The sequence below is a fragment of the Malus domestica genome, chromosome 16 (assembly GCF_042453785.1).
Source record: "Malus domestica chromosome 16, GDT2T_hap1".
NCBI classification, from domain to species: Eukaryota; Viridiplantae; Streptophyta; class Magnoliopsida; order Rosales; family Rosaceae; genus Malus; species Malus domestica.
The window spans coordinates 39,333,419-39,354,549 of NC_091676.1; the positions used below are offsets into that span (position 1 = coordinate 39,333,419).

The window sequence follows — 21,131 nt, forward strand, 5'->3', positions numbered from 1 at the left end:
TATTTTCATGTGTTTTCAGGTTTTAGAGACAAAGTGAGCAAAAGGAAGCAATTTGGAGCATTTTGGAGCAAAATTGGGCTAGAATGGAGTTCATGCATATGTAGCACAAGGGATGGACGAATTTGAAGGATTGATGAAGCTAGGAATGTGTTTTGAAGTTGAAGAATTGAAGATACAAAGTTTCCTAGTTGAAGTAGGAAAGGGCTTAAATGAAGGATTCCTAAATAAAGAAGGATTCCTAATCAATGTAGGAGTCCTAATTGAAGATGGATTCCTAGACACATGAAGTTTCCTACTCAAGCAAGGTTTCCTATGTGAAGAAGAAGAGTTAAAGTCAAAGAATCAGCTCAAGAGAAGGAATCTTATCCAAAACCTCATCCATAACCTTATCTTAGCTTATCTTATCCAAACAAACCTTATCCTATCCTATCTTATCCTAATCCTAAACTATCCACATTTCAGCCACTTAGGAGGGTTTCTAACTAGATTAGGACACATTAAAATTGGTTTTTAGAAGCCCTTATCCACTCCTACAAAGGTGCCATACCTTATCCCTTGTTTTTCTAGAAATCAGCCACAAAACAACCTTTCTAGAAGACCTTATCCCTTGTCCTACAAAAGTGACGCCCCAAACCTTTCTAGAACTTCTAGAAACCTGATTATTCCTTTCCCCCTTGGTCTCTAAAAGCCTTAGCCTTTTCCTTCAAGGATTGTGTGTTATTATCCTATACAAATTAGGCCTTTAAATCCTTTTCCTTTGCTACATAGGGGCTACGAATTTCAGCCTATAAATACCATCTTTTGCTGCACCATTTAGTCACCATCCTCTACCATATTTTCACTACACCATTCACCCAAACATACATTGTGTGCCGTGAGTTTGCAAGGAGAAGAAGGAAGACAACTTGGAGCCGTGCATGCCATTCAAGGAGCTTGGATTGTGGAGCGTTTCTAGGTGTTTTCTATCTTTGTTTTAATGTTTAAATTTATTTATCTTTGTTTATTTGCGAGTATGAAGAACTAAACCCCCTTGGCTAGGGGGGGATTCGAAACCATGTTTATGCTTGCTATATGATTTGATTACTTCTAATTGCGTTTCATAAGTTGTGAGTTCAATTTGCTTATCTATGTGAATTAAAACTTATTCTTGTATGTTGATTGAGGGTCGACACTTAGTTTGCATGCATGAATTTGATGCTAGGATATAAGGGAATTTCACCTAATCGTTATGAACTTATATTCACAAGTAGTAAAGGTTGTTGATCACAATCGTGTTAAGTAAATTCTTGGCATAAGTTTCATGCAATCATAGTAACAAGTGCTTCGTCAATGCTTATGGTTTTCATAGAACTTAATTATTCTTGCTTGTATCTCTATTATGCAATCATGTAGGGGACTTGTGGGGAATGCTTTGGGTTGTCGTATGCAATTCATCCAATTCAATAACTTAAGGAAAATCTGAGGGTTAATTTAAGCGGACCTAATTAACTTGGGGCGTTGAGAATTCATGGTTTATTGAAAAGCAATTGGAAATCGTTTTATATGCAAGTGTGACATGTGTGGAGATAAACCCCTTAGCTAGCCTTCCATCCATTCAAATCATCCAAATTCGTTTTAAAATCTGTTTTAGTTTACAAAGTTTTGTTTTGTTTTTAAATTCGTCCAAAATCAATCCCCCTTTTCTTTGTTGAGTCATACTAGTTAGAAATCAATTTAGTTTGTGTTTTTAAGTGTCTTGAGTCAAGTTATAATCAATTTTCGTCCAAATTCTTCCTGAGTGTCAGAAACTGCCCAGAAAGTGTTTTAAGGCAGTTTTGAGTGTTTGTTTGCTGTTTTGAGTCTTTTTGTTTGTTTTGGTGTTTTAAAGTTTAGTTTTGCATTCTTTGAGTCTAGTTTAGTGTTTTAAACTTGTTTTTACGTATTTGAGTCAGTTTTCAAGTGATTTAGCAATCCCTCCTAATCCCCGGCATAGAACGATCCCTACTTACATACTTACTACAATCGATAAAAAGAGGGTTAATTTGTGTGTCAACATAATTTTCACATCAAAATGACTACTTTGCATTATCCCAACCATGAGTTCTCATGTGACATGAATATGAGAACTCTTCGTTGATCGTGTTCAATGAACTCATTCTCTATTGAGCACCTACGTACTTGTCTTGATGTCACACACACCAATGACTCGAGACTAGTCACTCTCCCTGAGAGAAGACACAGCACGTACTGATCTTAACGGACTGTCAATGCCCAATTGGCAATCCTATGATCAGGAACGTTTAGGATGTGTCTACGAAAGAATGGTCTCATGAATCTAACTTCTTTAGATTGCATTCTCCCAATCACATATTCCTTGGACTTATCGTTTAAGCATATAACATTTATATGAGACGGCTCAAACAATAATCTTTGCCCTTTATATTTAAACTAGATTAGTTTAACATGTGAAATGTTCGTAAAGTATCATCATATGATTGGCTTTAGGGCACATTTCCAACATATGTATATATTTATATATTTATATTCTAATTCTGGGAAAATTTATACATGTTTTACGGCGAGGGGTTAGAGTGTTTGATAAATGAAATGCTTTTGAAAAGCTTTGTTTTTGCCCACTCACATTTTCTGTTTTGCGCCCCTCCAGGTTTTAGGTAGACTTGCGGTTGGTGTCATTGAGGATCTTGGCGGTTCTGATAGAATAAAATATTCGTAGGATATCTTCTGGTACTGTATAGCTAGTACTTGTCCTACTGGACTGCACCTACACTTTCTATGCTCTGATTAAGAGTATTTACACTCGTATCTCACTCCTAGCACTTCCTGTTTATTAGTGCACATTAGTAGCTTTCGATTTTTATTTATTCGTATATGTCTTATCTTTATTGTTTCCACACTGTGCACATGGCTATGTCACCCTCGTGACGGCCAGCATGCCTCGATCTCGGTCGGGGTATGTCAGTTTGTTATCAGAGCCTAGTTTTAACCGTCCTGTATATCTTGTGAATGATCTAATCATTATGATGTCTTCTGTCAGAACTATGCCGCCTCGTAAAGAGCCACGTCACTTAAATGAGCCTAGTTTCCCAAATATTGCTCAGTTAGAGGAAGCTATAGCTAATGCCATTCAGTCTTCGCTCCGTCCTCCTCAAATGACACCTCATGAGACTGTGTATAATCTGAAGCTGAATCATTTCATGGAAAATGAAGGACATGAGGGAGCGGAGAAATGGTTTAATCATGTCGAGAAGACTTTCCTGGTGATGCAGAGTCAGGGGAATCTTCCTCCTAATAGGTGGGTCAAGACGACTACCTGGTTTTTGGGTCCGGAGCCTACATCCTGGTGGAGATAGGAGTCTTATCAGATGCCACTAGAGGTTGTAGCCAATTGGGAAGTGTTTAAACAGTTGTTTCGGAAAAGGTTTATTCCCCCAGAGTACTTGATCGCAAGAAACAAGAGTTTACGCATCTGAAACAAGGAAAGATGTCAGCGAATGAGTATTACAAGAGGTTCACTGATTTGTCTCGATACGATTCGGAGATTGCTGCTAATCCGGTCGAGATGCTCCGTCGTTTCAGGTTGGGTTCTAAAAAGAAATGGCGTTCTATAGCGACATCAACTCCCTGTGCCACTTACCAGGAGTTTTATGAGGTTTTACTGCGGATTGGGGACTCAGAGAACATGCTCAGTGAGAGTGAAGATGAAGAAGAAAAGAACGAGAACCAGAGGTGAGAATTTTAAGAGAAGTGGTGGTTTGAGCTCTTCTAGTGGAGGTTTGAGCTCTAATGTGCAAAGGAGAGGTGGTAGATTTGCTGGAGGCCCAAGATTTCAGAGGCAGAGGGACTTTGGTGTTTCAGGTGGCTCAAGTGCTCCTTTATGCCGCAGGTGTAATAATAGGCATTTTGGAGAGTGTATGAGAGGCAGCAGTGCATGCTATAATTATGAGTACAAATGAAATTTTAAAAAATATAGGCCCTAAAAGAAATTAATACATGGGTACAAAATAAAACTAAAAAGAAAATACTACAAATTTTTTAAAAATGTTGCAAATTAAAAGTGACACACCCCGACCGAGATCGAGGCATGCTGGCCATCACGTGAGCGTGACGTAGCCATGTGCACAGTGCGGAAGCGATAAGGATAAGAAATATACAAATAAATAAAAATCGAAAGCTACTAATGTGCACTAATAAGTAGAAAGTGCTAGGAATGAGATACACGTGTAAATACTCCTAATCAAAGCATAGAAAGTCTAGGTGCAGTCCAGTAGGACAAGTACTAGTTATACAGTACCAGAAGATGTCCTACTAATAATATATTTTTGTCAGAACCGTCGAGATCCTCAAATGCCACCAACAACAAGTCTACCTAAAACCTGGAATGGTGCAAAACAGAAAACGTGAGTGGGCAAAAACAAAGGTTTTGAAAACACATTTAACTTTCAAATGCTCTAACCCTTTGCTGTAAAACATGTATACTTTTTCCCAGAAATGGAATAATAACATATACCTATATTTATATATATCAGTTCAAATCATGCTACACATATTCATAATCATAAGTATGCCATGCCAAGATATAAACAGGATAAGTAACCCAAGTGAAAATAAATTCATGGAAAATAACACATTAGTCAGAACCCCTGCAGAAGTCTGTATGGCTGAAATCATAGTTCATTAGTCAATCTAGCCAGAGTCACTACAAATGACCTACACGACACTACACTACACACAAGTCGGAACCACTAAAAGGGTCTGTACAACAAGACTAGGTGTAATATAATTATGCTCAATACTATGCTCTCATGATAGCTGGGCGATAAATCTCTAGTCACCTACGAGTCGGAACCACGTATGATGGTCTGTACAACATGACTGTGCACCTAAATTGGATCCAATGTGAGCATATGGTGCGGGAGGTGACATTATATACAGGCCTATGCCATATCTCTGGCTAATCACTAACATCGGGTGCAGGTTTATGAGCTCAATATTTCTCAATTAATCACAACCATTCAATACACATTCACAATTCATAAACTCACCTGGAACTTACCTGAGTGCCCACCGCACCAAATCACATTTATGCATAAAATTCTAACTCATGGTTTAAGCATAAATCAATAGGCATGGCATTTTCAAAGCATAATTCATTTAAATGCATTTTCTGGGAAAATATCAAGTATATTAATATATACTGAAAACCAAAAGCCCACTCACTAGTATGTCAAAGGGTCGTATCCCCAGAGTCGCCCTTGACTGCGCTCGTCCTCGGGATAAGTCTCCCCTATATGCGAAACAACTATAAAAACATTCATTTAAAGCACATAACCAATACTAGCTAATAACTTCTCATACATTACTCAAATGGGATGTTTGAATATACCAACGTGATCTATACAACCTCACGAACATCCCCATATTTTTAGAAAAATTTCTGACCACCCACGCGCAGCCACGCGTCGGCCAAGGCACGGCCAGATGCGCCGCCCACGCTTGGGCACGTGCCAGGCACACTGACGGCGGCAGTTAACACCGTCAGGATTATTTCGTCCAAAAGCAAGCATATACTGTAAATTATTAACGGCGTCATCTAACGCCGTTAGCATATTCCGTCAAAATTGATGAAATATGCCCTCATCTTCTCTGACGAGTCGCCAGACGCCGGTGACTTCGCCGGTTTCTGGAATTTATTTCAAAACCTTATATCTTCTTCATTTCTTAACCAAATTCCATGAAACTTGAACCAATTTGAAGATCTCACCAAGACGAACAAAACCATACCTGAGTCGAGCCTTGAAACCCCATAAACCTGCCAGAAAAAGCCTCGATATTCTGGAAAATCATAAAACCCGCCGTTCTTGATAATCCGAAGTCCAAATTCTTCCAACGAACCATTCCGAGCCTCATGAGGACCTCCTTAAGCTACCTGTAAGCTTGAAATCCCCAAAAACACACGATTTTATGATTGCATGAATAGTGACATAGATTGGGTTAGGGTTTTCACGAGTTTTCGAATAAGTTCTTACCTAAAAATGGTACCATTTAACTCGTATGAACCTCAAGAACACAATGGTGTCCTTTAAACTCTCGATCTGCAAACTTTCGACTAGTTTGTTGTTAATCCGTAAGGGGAGAAAGGGAGAAAGAGTGAGTCCGAAGGAGAGAGCACGGGAGAGAAGAGAGAGAAAGGTACTTTTGTGTGTGTGGTCCAAATTGGGTCACCAACCAAACAACTAAAACTTAAAATTTGATTGAGTCCAAACCTTAGCCCATTTACACACACCACCACCAACCGTTCAAAGGTAATTTCGTCAATTCACGTTATCGATAACTTTTATTCGGGACGGGCTGTGACAAAAAGTGGGTACAAACTAAAATATAAATATATGATACAAAGTTTAGGCATAAAACATAAATATACCATATGTAATTTTTCTATCATTGATTAAATATACAATGTCATGTGACGGTATATACATGGGTACAAACACAAATAAAACTTTAAAAAATATGGGCACAAAAAGAAACTAATATATGGGTACAAATTAAAAATGAAAAGAAAATTGGTACAAATTAAAAAATATTTGCAAATTAAAAATAGGTACAAGCTAAAAATAAAAATATATAATAAAAAATTTAGCCATAAATATAAATATACTAATTGTAACATTTTTAACACTAAAGGAATATATTTAAAAATAAAAATATTTTATTTTTCAAATAATTAATGATGTTATTAATACCCAATGACCTTGATCAAAAATTAAAAATGAATAATATTTTAATCAATAGAGTAACAAAAAGAAGGATGGAAACCTAATTTTTCCTTGATTTTTAGTATTATTAAAAACTTAAATAATAGAATAGGAAAAAAAAACCCTAAAATCCTCCACCCCAACGCTACAAATGTAGAGCCCCAAACTTGGACCCATAAATAAATAAAGAAAGATGATGAAGAAAAGGAGGGGGAAAAAGAAGGGCAAGTGGGAGGGTCATAGGCAATGATTCCCTAGAAGCCTGACCTTGTTCTGCGATGGAGGGAGGGATGGGGTTAATTTTGAAAAAGCAAAGCAAAACAAGGCGTATGATGATTCCATGTCCCATTCATTCCCGGGGTATAAAATGACCTGCGCTCCTTCCTTCCTTCCCTCCCTCTCTACCAATTGCCAATATTTTGTCTATTCGTTATTCTCAAGCATCATATACATCATCAGTTAATCATTTCCAGTCTGCAACAATATAGTATGTTTTCTCTGGACAACGGAGGTAATCACATAACGACATATTTTTATCGCTTCATACTCGGTTATTGATCTAAACATCTAGCAACACGGTTTCTCTTGGCTATATGGTTCATCTCGGAGAGGGTGTGTACGCGTGGCACCTGGCCAAAAGGGCGGACCTTGCTAACTCAAGAGGATGGTTTTGGCAGACATCCGCGCTTGGCAGGAGCTCGCAAGGCAGTAGCTCCTTCCGAAGAAAGTTGAAGCAATACTATTCGTTTCCAAGTTTCCCAAGACGGAAACATTTGTTTCTCGTGGTTACTCAGGAGCCTCAGTTGCACTGATTCTTGACCTAAGTTATGATCGACAGGACAGGCACGGACGACTCCGCTCGTAGTTGCAATAACTGTTGATGCATGTGGAGCTCAAGATGTGGTGGGCAACTTTTCTAAGCTCAATCTCACTATAATTCATATTTCAAACCGAATGATCATTTCTTGTAACTTTGCACCACGTGTAAATAAAATTAAGGGGGTTTGAGGTCAATTACATAATACCCAAATACGGAGCTGACGTGGTTGCCACATTTGTACCACGTGGCTGCTACCTGTATGCCATGTGGCAAAAAAATAAATTTTTTTATTTTTAAAACCCGAATCTTCTAAAAAAAAAAAAACCCATACATACCCAGAAACACCCTTGACCCACTTTTCTCCATCTCCTCCCACTTCACCTCCCATTCCTTCTCCCTCCTCTTCTCCCTCCTCTTCTCCCTCCAAACCCCCATAAATTTTTGCACTTCTTCCAGAACCCATAAATCAAAATGAGCTCTCAATCCGGAAAAAAAACCCCCAAAATTTCATGGATTTCGAAATTTTATTTCCCAAAATTCAAAACCATCATCTTTTCCACATCAACCTACCTGAGGACGAGGAGGGCGGTGAAGAGAGTGAGTAGCTCCAACTCCAAGATTTGGACTTTGACCATAGCCAACAATCTTTGAGCAACTACCCCCACCCGATCCTAGCCAACAATCTCATCTTCCCATTGCAACCACCTTCATCCCCCACCCATTGCATCCATCTGGTTACCTTCACCCCCACAACCCACAAATGACGAACCAGTAATGGTGTTGATGAAATTTGAGGCTACGGCAAGACCCCAACCTACTTCCTGTAAATTGGTTTCCAACCACCACCAAATCCCCAAATTAGCCAGGGGTCATTTTTAAATTTGTTTGAAGTTTGAATGGGTGGTTGTGATGGAAAAAGAATGAGGAGATTGAGATGGTTGCCCCAAAATCCCAACCACCACCAACAGCTGTGATCTGTGGTCCTCACTCTCAACGGGTTTCAACGGCTTCACGCCCATTACATCTGGCATCTTAGCAAGGTGAAGGGGTGGATGATGGGTGATGGGTGATGGGTGAGGGAGAAGGGGGTGGGCTCAAGTAGGGGTGGGTGATGGGGATGGGCTCAGGTGGGGAAGAAGGGGATTTTTGGTTTTTGTTTTTTTTTTTTTTTTTTTCAAGAAGATTCAAGTTTAAAAAAAAATTTATTTTCTTTGCCACGTGGTACAAACATGGCAACCACGTGGTACAAATGTGGCAGCAACTAGGGCTGGGTTTGGTTCGAAACGGTTCGGTTTTTTGTCAAAACCGAAACCGAACCGAAATTTCGGTTCAGTTCGGTTCGGTTCAATTTTTTTCGGTTTTTTTCGGTTTTTTTCGGTTCGGTTTTTTTCGGTTCCGATTTTTTTCGGTTTGGTTTCGGTCCGGTTCGGTTTTTTTCATTATTATTATTATTATTATTTTAGATCTGGATATTAGTAAACTAGCCCAAAAGAGGACCCTGCCATACTAGCCCAATAGTTCCAACAAACAGTAAAGGCCCAAGTCATAAAATACAACAAAAGAAAACCTAGGCTTCTACTGCAGCACCCGCCGCCGAGCATCCCTACTAGCACAAACCCTCGCCACCAACCAACCGACGCCTCGCCGATTGTAACATCCGGCCACGAGCACCTGTCTGAACACAGCCAAACAAACGAGATCCAAAGGTTTAATAAAAATAAAGATCCAAAAACCAAAGATCTTTACTACATAGGGCTCCACAAAGACAAATCCAAGAATAACATCAGCCAATTTTTCTTCAAAAATTCACAAAGCATAGTCAACAAATAAATTCAAATAGCATAGTCAACAAACCAAAGAAATAAAAACTATTAATCAAAACATAAAAAAAAAAAAACTACCATTTTCATTTTTCAGCACTCAAAGAATTAAACAAGAAAAAGAAAAAAAAAAGAAAAAATTGAATACTTACTATTAAAGAAATCCGGAGGAACAAAGATGGATGTCTGGTGCGACCTCCATATGAATCTAGAGTAAAAAACTATTTGGCTTGTATTTGAAAAGCAGAGATCGAAAGTTTATGGAGAAAGAAAGGAATATTAGAAAGGAGTGAAGAAGTTGTTGTTATAGGTGAGAGTCCATAGAGAGTCTATCAGACGAGGAGTAGAGAGACAAGAGGCGTAAGATTTGGAAAGGGAAAAAATGAGGATTGTCAAATAAATTCATCACAAACCCTACTCCTCCTGTGGTAATCCTTTAAAAAAGTAAGATCCATGTTACAACCATGGACTTGGCAGGTTGGAGAGAGGAAGAGAGGAAGAGAGGAAGGAGAGTTGAAGGGAGGAAGAGAAGGAGGGAGAGAGAGACTGAGGAAGCGCAGCGGATGAGAGAAAGAGAGAAGAGAGATTTGAGAATGAAAATGAATGACGGCTAGGGTTTGTGAACTTTATAAATTTTATAAAACATTAAGATTAGAATTCCTATAAATATTACACTGGTACAATTATAGCAATACAAAGCCTACAGTCAAGTTGGTTTGAAGGAAGCTATCCCCAACCTGAACGAAAGGGGTTCAAATCTCCACTCCAGCAGGTTTTGAGTATTTATATTTTATTTTCATATTTCGGTTCGGTTCGGTTCAACAGATTCGGTTCGGTTATTTTTTCGGTCTCGGTTCGGTTCAGTTGTCGGTTTTTTTCGGTTTTCGGTTTTTCCAACCCACCCCTAGCAGCAACGTCAGCTCTTAACAAATCAATGGATGAAAAATGTAACGGATGTATTATATTAAAATAAAATAGTAGGTAAGGTATAGAAGTGAAATGTTTTAAAGATGGGGTGTGCTATTCACACACCCTATTTTACTTCTCACACACCCCTTGATAATTTCTGTCCGTTGATCTTCTTCAATTCATCCGATCCGAAGGCCAAAAATTAAAAAAATATGTGAGAAGTAAAATGGGATGTATGGATATCACAACCCTTTAAAGATGCTGTATGGAGTTATAATAGACCTCAAACCTAACGAGGTATTATGTAATTTACTCTAAAATTAAAGCTAGACAATTATGAGGGGAAAAAAAAAATAAAATCAACGCATCTTATCATTAGAGAACAAGTCGAAGTTGAGCAGCATAATCTAAAGGGTCAACAACGATTACAAGCAGCCAAACGTGTGAGAAACTAGATCACTAACTCATCCTAATTAATAATTAATCCTACTAATTAAGTCCCTACCATCACAAGACTTAAAAATCTAATTTCTACTTCACACACTTCTTGTTACCTGGTTGACACTTCCAGCCGGCCATGCTCCTCTATAAGGTCAAGCTGCAAAGCATTCTGCATTCCTTATTCTACTAGTACTAGTCATACATTTCACGATGCATAAACTACAACCTTCTCCTGCTCTCGAGCCTCGACTAAAGAAACACAACATCCGCTGATCATGCCTACTGCACAAATTAGTGAAAAGGCCTTCCCTCAGGTTGCCAAACCATTCACTTCCATGGCATGCTTGACATGCCTTGCAGGTTATTGTTATTGCAGGCTCCTGTGCTTTGGTTAAGCGGACTTCCAGGCCCGCCTGAGGATTCACTCAGTGTTCCACGTGACTGGGGGCTATTTGCTCCTGTTGGACCACTGCCCGGATCAAATTTTGGTGCTACAGACAAAGGATCCATTTGGTTCGCAGTCTTTGATTCTTTCCGACCATCTGCAACAAAACTTCCGACTACCACCTGCAATGAAATGGTAACCCCCAAAATCACTGGTTATATTAGGTCCATCAAATTTTTTTTTTCTTTTTTAATAAGAGAAAGATTCAATCATATGAAGAGCTGTATCTGAAAGTGCTCAATTCAAACATATGGCTCGTACTATGTCTAGATTCATAATTTGTAGACCCACACATCATGGAAGATTCATTTCCTTCAACTATTAATTTTCACATCACAAGTAAAATCTAAAATAATTTAAAAATAAAACGTACCTGAACAGGGCAGGCAGCCGTTAGAAGACCTGCCACGCCACCACCTAAAACTCGGCCATCTGGGCCAGATAATGACACACTTAAGCCCCCAGTTCTACTCCGCTGACCACCAATTTCAGATAGAAGAAACGAGCCTGAGAGTGACAGAATTTCAAACCTCCCCTGCATATGAAAATTCATAAGAGAAAACGGAAATAGCGAGAAATAACTCATAGGTAGATATAATACATAAGATGAAAACAATCCCTATGGTGACTACCATATAATTAACAGAAAGTTAATGATAATTACTTGTGTAAAAACAATAAACTCAGTACTGGGGTGAATTGTGACAGATACTAAATCTTACATGTAACTAAAGAGCAAACATGCTTTTTTACATTACATGCTCCTAGAGTAGAACCCAGATAGTAACTAATTCATTAATTTAAACCTATGGTGTTCAAAAGTTCGCAAACCAAACATAAACAATCATGTCAGAACATGGCGGCATAAACTCATTAGTATAGGCGTAGTCATGTATCCTAAAAAAAAACATAACTGTTCCTAGAGAGACTTGGAATATTAATCCCCAGTCAATGTTCCCAGAGAACAGCTACTGAGGCCCAACATACTAACAACAAAACTGTATGAAAAGTTCAACACATTATATGTCAAAGTTCAACTTGGATACCAGGAACGGCCAACAGACAAGACAGCCAGCAATCTCACAAACCTCATATGTTACAGTTCCACCAGATGTGGCCGGTTGGCGAAGAGTCACATTAGAGATGGCTCCAGTTGCAGACAATATGCAAACAGCTCTAGGACCATTCTGAGAGAATGACATTATTTTTGACCATACATCCTGAAAGGTTAAATGCATCAAAATAAAATTTCAATATAGTGCTATCAACTAGAAAAATGATGAGTACGCCGGCCAAACAATAAAGGGGGTGCGCATGTAAAATTAATGACATTCAATCATATTAGCAGCTAGCTCACTGGTGATGAGCTCTTGGGATGGGATCAGACCGTGACATGGGAAATGATATCCTCAGGAGAATTTTGTGATTAAAGTTCTAAATTCCCAGAAAGCTGTGAAGGAAAGTATAATACTCCAATGGCCCAATTATTCCCTAAATAGTAAATCTTGATGTTCAGTTCCAATGATATGAAAATATAAGAAACCAGAATTATTTGAATTTGAACTCATAAAATAAATATTTGAATTAAATATACCCAGCATTGCCAACCATTGGATCTAAATATTGTTAATTTCAATAGATGAAGCACTCAGAACTCCAAGTAGACAGAGAAAAAAGGAGCTTAACAAGATTCAGTGAGTGATGTATCACACATGCATTTACCGTATCAAAGAACTTGCATAATCAGCCAAATTAAAGAAGTGCACGATATGGAAGAGATGAGCTCCTCAACATAGAGAGAATAGATAGATATCTATAGTGCACTCAAATAACATTTCTTGCTCAACAACTGGTCAGACTACGCATGCAGTGATGATCAACCACGGAAGAGTATGAAAACTAAGTTATTAAAGAAAGAAAAGGGAAATTAGAAACCTCTCCAGCTTTTACAGTGATAACATGTGGTGTAAATCCAAATCCCGGAGCTCCTACAAACAGTAAAACTAATTAAACCATAGTACAGTTATCATTATATAGTTATTTGCAGCGAAAAAGCAACATTAAAATTGACTTTTAGAAAGATAAAGAATAAAATAAGATCCATTGCCACTGAAAGCATGCATCTATAAGTTATAAAATGAACCATTAAACAAATTTGTTTAGTTGAAAATTCTAGTTTTAGCACTTGATGGAGTTGGAATACTAAATTAAACATTATATAAGAAAATTTAAACGGGATGGGGGACTTGTTCAAAAGGAAACTTCCAAAAGCAATTTATTTCCAGTATTGGATATGTTTTCTAAATGCATATTGATACAGTTGTGCTGTAAAATAGACTGTCAAAAGGAGTTTAAAACAAGTAATTCCCTTTGCAAGAAGTACCATCGTTTTAACCAAATACCAAAAGCAATCATATACGCATGAAAAATCATGAAAATCAAGGTTAAGTATCATTCTATGCCTACACCTACAGTATACATACAATTGCAATATAGTGATCAAGGGCAGATAAGTAAATTTGACACATAAGAAAGAATCTCAAGCATAACATCCTTTGCTGTACCCTTTTCTATTTCATAAAGTCATCCCCGAATATATCCCTTTTATTAAATCCATTCATTTCCTGTCAGAAACCAAAACCAAACGGGAACCACTTCCAGATTTCCAGCACAGATGATACATAATAAAATTAAACTAATAGACACTGTTGTGTTACCTCAAGACCCGACCTCTCAAACCCACATCACACAAATATTTGCTAAACCCAAAAATAATAACAAAATCAATGACCCAGAACAAAAACAAAATACAATATAAGATTCAAAGGATAAATAAAACCCAGTTAGATTCAAAATTTTAAGAATTTCAAAAAGTTTAAGAATTTAGAATGGAAAAGGAAAGAAAGGTTACCCAAAGCATCCAATTGTTGCTTCTTGGAAGAACCAGGTGGTCTGCCTCTTGATTTCTTGGTGGAAGTCGAAGTGGGTGGTGGTGAGGCAGAACCTCCCCCAGAAGGAGGAGCAGGAGCAGGAGAAAATGCTCCAACACTGGACGAGCTAACGGTCACAGGCGGGACTGATGGTGATAGAGCCAATGCCATTGTGCCATCCGGCCCGTACTTCCTGGGCCTCCCTCTCTTCTTCTTCATTGGCTCAGTACCCATGTTCATGTTAAGCCCAGCAGTAGCAGCAGGGGCCATAACTGCACCCTCTCCGGCAGCCCCCGGGACAACAGCACCTCCTCCGGAAGCAGCGGCGGAGGTGACTGAGGACTGGTAAGCAGGTGAGGTGGCGGTGGCAACAGACTTGTAAAGAGCGGAGCCGCCGTCAGCACTGAAGTTCAACCGCATACTCTGGATGGCGGACTGTGACTGAATAGGATTCTTCTGCAGAAACGGCTCCCTACTCGTCATCACTCCCGTCTCAGATCCTGACATTTTTCTTTTTTCTTTTTCCCTTTTAGTTTTTTTTTTTATTTTATTTTATAAATTCGCAATTTTCACTTGGACTAAAATTCCATCAAACTAAAATCCCTGAAACACAATAAAAATGAAAAATAAAAAATAAAAAGCAGATCAGGACACGGAAATTTACCATTTTCTCATAGCCACAATTTACAGACCCTAATCTACATTCTAAAAAGTAGAGGTATAAATATGTAAAATTTTACTTTTAGCATCTGAATTCTTCAACAACCAGTAAAAACAAAAACGAAAACGAAAACCAGAAGAAGATGGTGGTAGATTCCCAGTAAGCTTATTCTGCAAAAGTATCTAACCCTAACCCTGACAGCATCTGGGATTAATTTACACAAACCCCAACTTCCAGACCTCGTTTTAAACCACCCGAAAAAAACAAATTACGTTTGCTTTTTTTCCCATTTCAGCGCAGATCAAGCAAAATATTCAAATACTAAAGCTTAAACCAGACAAGATTCAGCATTTTCATTCCACCAGTCTTTTAGAAAATAAAAGACTTATATTTTGCCAATTTACAGTAAAAGAATCATAAAATAAAATCACTGAAAATTAAGGAAAATCCAAAAATAAGCCCATAAATTACGTTCGACTTACCAATAATTCAGAAAAATTACGGCGACGCGGAAATTCTAGGGTTCCGGAACGAAAACGCAGAGCGGCTCCGAAGCCCTTTTTCTAAGAAATGCGAGAAATCTGAATATTTGGTTATATTTTAATTCTGATATTTTTCATTTTCTTTTTATTTCGTGCCTTTGCCTCTACGGGCTATTATTAAAAAAGCAACTAAAAGCCAAGCCCTAATTTGCTATTTTGCATTCTTACAAGTTACAATTAATTAATAATTTAATTTGCATTTACTCCAACGCCTTCATTGCCATTTGCTTTTTCTTTGGGTGCCGTCACTCGCTTTTGAATTTTAAAATATTTTAAATTTCAATTTAAAAAAAAAAAGAAATTTAAAAAATTCCTTACTGCCTACGTGGTCCTCCAATCAAGCGAGTATCTTTTATTTCCTGCTTTCCACTCTCAACCTGTTTGGATAACATTTTTTTGTCATTTTTGCTCACGGGCAGGTATGTTAACGCCACTCTATATATTAATGGTTAAAATTTGTATCTATTAGTATTTAGATTTTGAAGTTTAAACTTATATAACGGTGTTAAAAAGATGGCAAACAATTACCATCAATTGAGTATCGTGAGCGAAATTATTCTCATTTTTTTACTTGTAAGTGAAAAATATCATATTTGACTTGTTGAAATATTACAAATCAGCATAATGAGGGAGAAAAGAAGAGTTTATATATTCTAACATCATTTCAACTAATACTGAGACTTTTATGATAAAACTTCACATTTGTCAAACTGTGCAGATGATAATTAACAAGTTAAGGACGATAGTGGGTCATTGGGTCGTCTCTTTGATAATTTGAGACGACTTTAATAGATTACATGTCACGCCTCGACCCGCGAATAAAGACTATTCATGAGTTAGGGTGTGAGCCATATCTTAGTTATAAAAATAAATTATGTATAAAATCAATAAAAGTTACAATATTTATAAATGTATTATAAATAAACAAAAATTACAACTTGAACCACTACAGTTGTCACCCAGACACACCATTTCTCATATTTTGTTACATTTCGAAATAGGTCAATATTGTTTCTTGGTTTTGTTTTTGTTTTACATTTGGATTTAGATGTTGCGTTGCAGTGTCTGTTTTCTAATTTTGTTTTTGTCATCAGTCACACACTTCCTACACTTCACACTTCGTGCGACACTTGATTTTTACATTTGGATTTAGATACTTTACATTATTTTTACATTTGGATTCAGACAATGCAATATTTGTTTTTTGGTTCTGTTTTTTACATTTCTATTATGATGCTGCTTTACACTATCTGTTTCCTGATTTTTTTTATCACTTAATCGCCTTCTATGCTTCACACTCACACAACTCCTGATTTTACATTTGGATTCAAGCAGTACAACACAATGTTCGTTTCCTGGTTTTGAATTGCAGACGTAGAACCTTGTGCTCTCTCATTTCACCAGCTCTCTCTTGGCAAGCTCCTCTACTTAATTAGACCAACTCTCCTCTTAGTGATGGCTTGGACACACATTTAATCTTCTGTAATATATTTATTCATAGAATTAGGACGTTTTATATGTTTCCCATGTCCTGGGAGTATAGCCAACCCCACCCTTGTCCAATTACCATTTTCATGCTTAAGGCAAAAAAAAAAAAAAAAAAAAAAAAAAAAACCATCCAGAAGCAAACTTTTTCATAATTTCATTTACAAAGCCTAAATCTAGAGAACTTTAGAACATAAATTGCAATATAGTGTCTGATCTAAGCTTCAATTAAAACATGTCGAAATCCAATCCGGCTTTTGTTATCCATCCCAAAGAGTTTCTTTCGAGAATTGGGATCTACTGAAGGATTCTTGCTGAGACACCCTTACCGAAGCACAAGAGTTTCTTTCGAACCAAGAGGCCAATCACAACATGATATGTGGCAACACTAGAATCAAACTCCTAGAGTGTCATATCGACCGTGGATGGACCCAGAGACTCTCCTTAACTATAAGAAGAGACCATTCTCCTACAATGAATTCCTAATGCCATTATTGTACATAAATTCGTCATTAGAACTTGTCAATGATGATATTATGCTTGAACCTATGTATTGTGTAAACTCTTCACTATTAATGAGAACTCCTATACCATGTGAACGTAGCCCAACTTAGGATGAACCTCGTACATATTATATATGCTTCCTTATCTCTCTCTTTACATACTATGCTCACTAAGTAACCGAAGCAACCTTGCGAAGGTCACAAATTTGACACTTTACGTTGTTCCAAATTCCATCCGTTGTGCATCAACAAGATCCAAAATAAAAATTGATCATTGATATATGGTTCATTAGTAAAGTTTGTTATGACATTTTACTAAATTTCTTGTTTTTTTCCCTCACTATAGTCACCAAACACGCCTCTAATTTTATAAGAATAAAATTTTTTCACACCTACGTTTCCTTCTCTCCCCCTCTCTCTCATTTTTGTCTAACTTCTTTCTCTTTTACATATTATTTATCGTTTTATATATTTCTTTATGTGTGAGCTTTATCGAATGAGACGAGAACACGTGTGCAAAGTAGATTTGTATTGATTTAAATTTGTAGGTTACAATCTCTATTTACAACTTTTCATCTGATTTAGTCTTCAAATTTGATGTAGATGCGTGATTGTGGATCCAAGGGTCGCGATGACTTAATCTCGGAAAAACGATTAAACGATTACTTCAAGTTTTGAGCTTGAAAACAACGCGTGGATGATCTTCACCTCAAAGGAGTGGCAAAGGTAGTGTTTGATGCGAGATTTTGTTGCTTTAAGGATCTTGGCAACTTGATCTTGAAACGAACGTTGCTACAAGTTTATAAGCTTGCAACAAAGTCTTGAAGGAATCAGCACGAGCACTTGTTGATTCTTCAAGGAAGTGCTTCAGCTTTGGTCCAGAGGAAGCTTCGGCTTTGGTTGAATGTTCTTCGAAGAGAGCTTTGGCAACATATTAGTCTTCCAAGGTTTGGCAAAGGTTCTTCTGTGTAGACATTTTTCGACCCTTATGCTTATGGGAGGACCTTGTATTTATGGGCTTCTCAAGGCTTGCCTTTGGGATGATTTTAGGCATGTTTTGTGTCTTAATTTCAGCCACTTTACTCCCTTGGCTGAATTTAAGGATCTTGTTGCCTATTTTGTGAGCAATCTTCAATTCTTACTTGTTTTATGAAGATGCTTTAGCTTTCTTTCTAGTTTTAGGATCAATTTGGATTCCCTAGCCGAATTTAAGGGGGATACTCCCTTATTGCCGAATTTTAAAGGACGTTTCTTCTCTTAGCCTAATTTAGGGTGTTTGTACCATACTTGATCAATCCTGAAACTACTGAGCACCGGTCAACGTTATACCGTCAAGGACCTAGAAGAGTTTCCTTCCAACCAGGATGCCAATCACAGCGCGACACGTGTCGACATCAGAAGCCAATCATAGCGCGACACGTGTCAACATCAGAAACCAATCATAACATGACACGTGTCAATGTCAGAATCAAACTAGAAACTCTCTTCTATAAATAGAGATCATTCTCTCATAATATTTCCTAATGTCATTTGTACTAAATCATTCACTTGTACTCACTAAAGGAGAGCTTGAACCTATGTACTTGTGTAAACCCTTCACAATTAATGAGAACTCCTCTACTCCGTGGACGTAGCCAATCTGGGTGAACCACGTACATCTTGTGTTTGCTTCCCTGTCTCTATCCATTTACATACTTATCCACATTAGTAACCGGAGCAATCTAACGAAGGTCACAAACTTAACACTTTTTGTTGTACCAAAGTCTTCACTGATTTTGTGCATCAACATTTGGCGGCGTCTGTGGGAACGACACTTATTCCCACTCTCTTTAGCTTTGCCAAGCTGGTTTCCACCATTCGTACACTTTCTTTTGACCAGGCATCCCTCTCCAACATGGGGAGCGAAGGAAGCCACAACACACAAAATGACACCCCTTTTGCAAGTGCGAAGCAATGAAAGAAGGAAGGATATAAGGTTGCTCTTCTAGTTAAAGACGATAAGTCGATGAGCTAGAAGCTAAGAAAAACAAGATAGCAATGAAGAATGAGGTCTTCCAGAAGTAGTATGAGAAGCTCTTTGAGACGCTCCACGAAATTAGGTGTACTTAAACACGCGAGGTCGTTGCCCTTGTGAACATCAACCATCATCTGGGTGCCCCCAACACGGAGGGTCACCTCCCTTCGACATGGGTATCCTTAATGAGGAGCGAGCTAATCATCAAAACATTGATCAACATAAGACTTCTCTCAACCCAGATGCTTTGACCCAAAGTAGAAGAAGTGGAGAAAGACACCTCATTGCAGAAGGGTTGGAAGGATCGAAAGTCGTTTATCATGACTGCCGAGACTTCCCAAAGAAGCATTGAGAGAATCCCCTCCACATATGCTCGAAGATCAATGACCCAAGGGTTTCTGAAAGACTCGGTCCCCTCCCACGACCCAGGCCAGCTGCCAATCTAGGGAAGGAACGACAGGTCCCAGAGGAACATGAAGGTACGGGGGACTCTGAGGTATTCCGACAGACTCGCCCTAGAAGTCAGTACGGCGAGTCCAAGAAAAAACCACACGCCCTTGCTCAAACTTTCCTACTTCCAAGAGGTGATGGAGACTTACGAAAGAAAATTCTAGTGGTACATGACTCCACTCAGGACCCCCTTGTCCTACAGCTTCTTGAGGAAGTAAACAAGTTAAAGGCCGAACGTTAGGCCGAGATACCTGACTGGAACCAACCCAGGCCTGGCCCTCTCACAAGAATGATCCTCGACACTCCCTTCAAGCGAAGACAAAACAAAAGCTTGGTTTACAACTCTATACTGGAAAAGAGAACCCAATTGAACACCTTAACCTCTTTGAGTCCACCATGGCATATTGAATGCACATCGACAAAGAGCGATGTCTTCTCTTCCCCTCCACCCTCTCTGGCGGAGCTCTAAACTGGTATTGCCGTCTTCCACCTAAGACAGTAGACTCATTTGAGGAATTGAGGAAACTGTTTGTCTCTCAACACATTATAACTATGAGGAATTGGGTAATCCCATTACAACAAGAGGGATAAAAGTTCGTATCAAGACAACCAGGGGTGAACGTACCGTCGACTATTATGACTATGGGGCCAAGCTGAAGGATGATTTTGTGAAAACATGTTCATTTGAATAACATCTATAGCATGCATTTAACAATTAAAAGGCGGAATCATGCTTGCATGCATTCAAAACAAAACATTAACCATGAAATTCAAAGCCTAGTAGATTGGTGAACCAAGACTCAACTCAAATCAAAGTGAGTTGAGAAATTTATACCTTTGTAGATTCCTCTTTGCATAAGCAAAAGCTAATCACCCAAGGAGAGGGCCTTCATTCCTTGCTTCTTAGATCCATGGATTTGGATGGAAGAATATGGTTCTCCAAGTTCCCAAAATTGAGAACCTCTAAGTGTCTACACCAAGGTTAGATTGGAGAAGAAATGAGTGACCTTGGAGGAGTGGGATTGCTAGCTAATCCCTCCAAGGGGGCCGACCTCTTTAGAGAGAAAGAAGAACTTTGTGTTCTCTCCAATTTCCTAAAAGAAACCCTTAATGAATTTTAGGCTATAAAGTTCTTTATATAGTCACTTCTTTAAATGACCTAAAGAACCAAAAACCCTAATTCAACACACATGGCCGGCCATATAAGGGATTTGGGCTTTTGGGCCTTTATGAATCTTTATTCATTAAATTGTCATACAACTTAAGTCAATGGGCTTGACGTTCGAAGCCCATTGGGCCTTAAGGTCCAAAACTATCCCGAGGTCTTTAACGAACTTATTCGTTTGATTAATTAAC

General features: G+C 38.3%; 1 protein-coding gene and 1 long non-coding RNA gene across 3 annotated transcripts; both read right to left on the minus strand.

The window, feature by feature from the left end:
- Positions 1–9,056: 9,056 nt before the first annotated feature.
- Positions 9,057–9,995, minus strand: LOC103406348 (uncharacterized). The gene is made up of 2 exons (XR_524575.4): positions 9,548–9,995; positions 9,057–9,250 (listed from the first exon to the last, which is right to left on the minus strand). It is a non-coding gene; the product is annotated as an uncharacterized lncRNA (long non-coding RNA).
- Positions 9,996–10,658: 663 nt separating this feature from the next.
- LOC103406347 (AT-hook motif nuclear-localized protein 10-like) lies at positions 10,659–15,531 on the minus strand. 2 transcript variants are annotated; one of them, XM_008345344.4, is made up of 6 exons: positions 15,264–15,531; positions 14,102–14,723; positions 13,126–13,178; positions 12,279–12,410; positions 11,564–11,725; positions 10,659–11,312 (listed from the first exon to the last, which is right to left on the minus strand). In XM_008345344.4, exons 2-6 carry the CDS (start codon positions 14,625–14,627, stop codon positions 11,073–11,075), a joined length of 1,113 nt encoding a protein of 370 aa, XP_008343566.1. In that variant the 5' UTR covers positions 14,628–14,723; positions 15,264–15,531; the 3' UTR covers positions 10,659–11,072. The 2 variants fall into 2 exon arrangements, with proteins under 2 accessions (XP_008343566.1, XP_070671719.1); XM_070815618.1 differs by having other exon boundaries at positions 14,102–14,951; positions 15,213–15,383.
- Between the last annotated feature and the right edge of the window lie 5,600 nt (positions 15,532–21,131).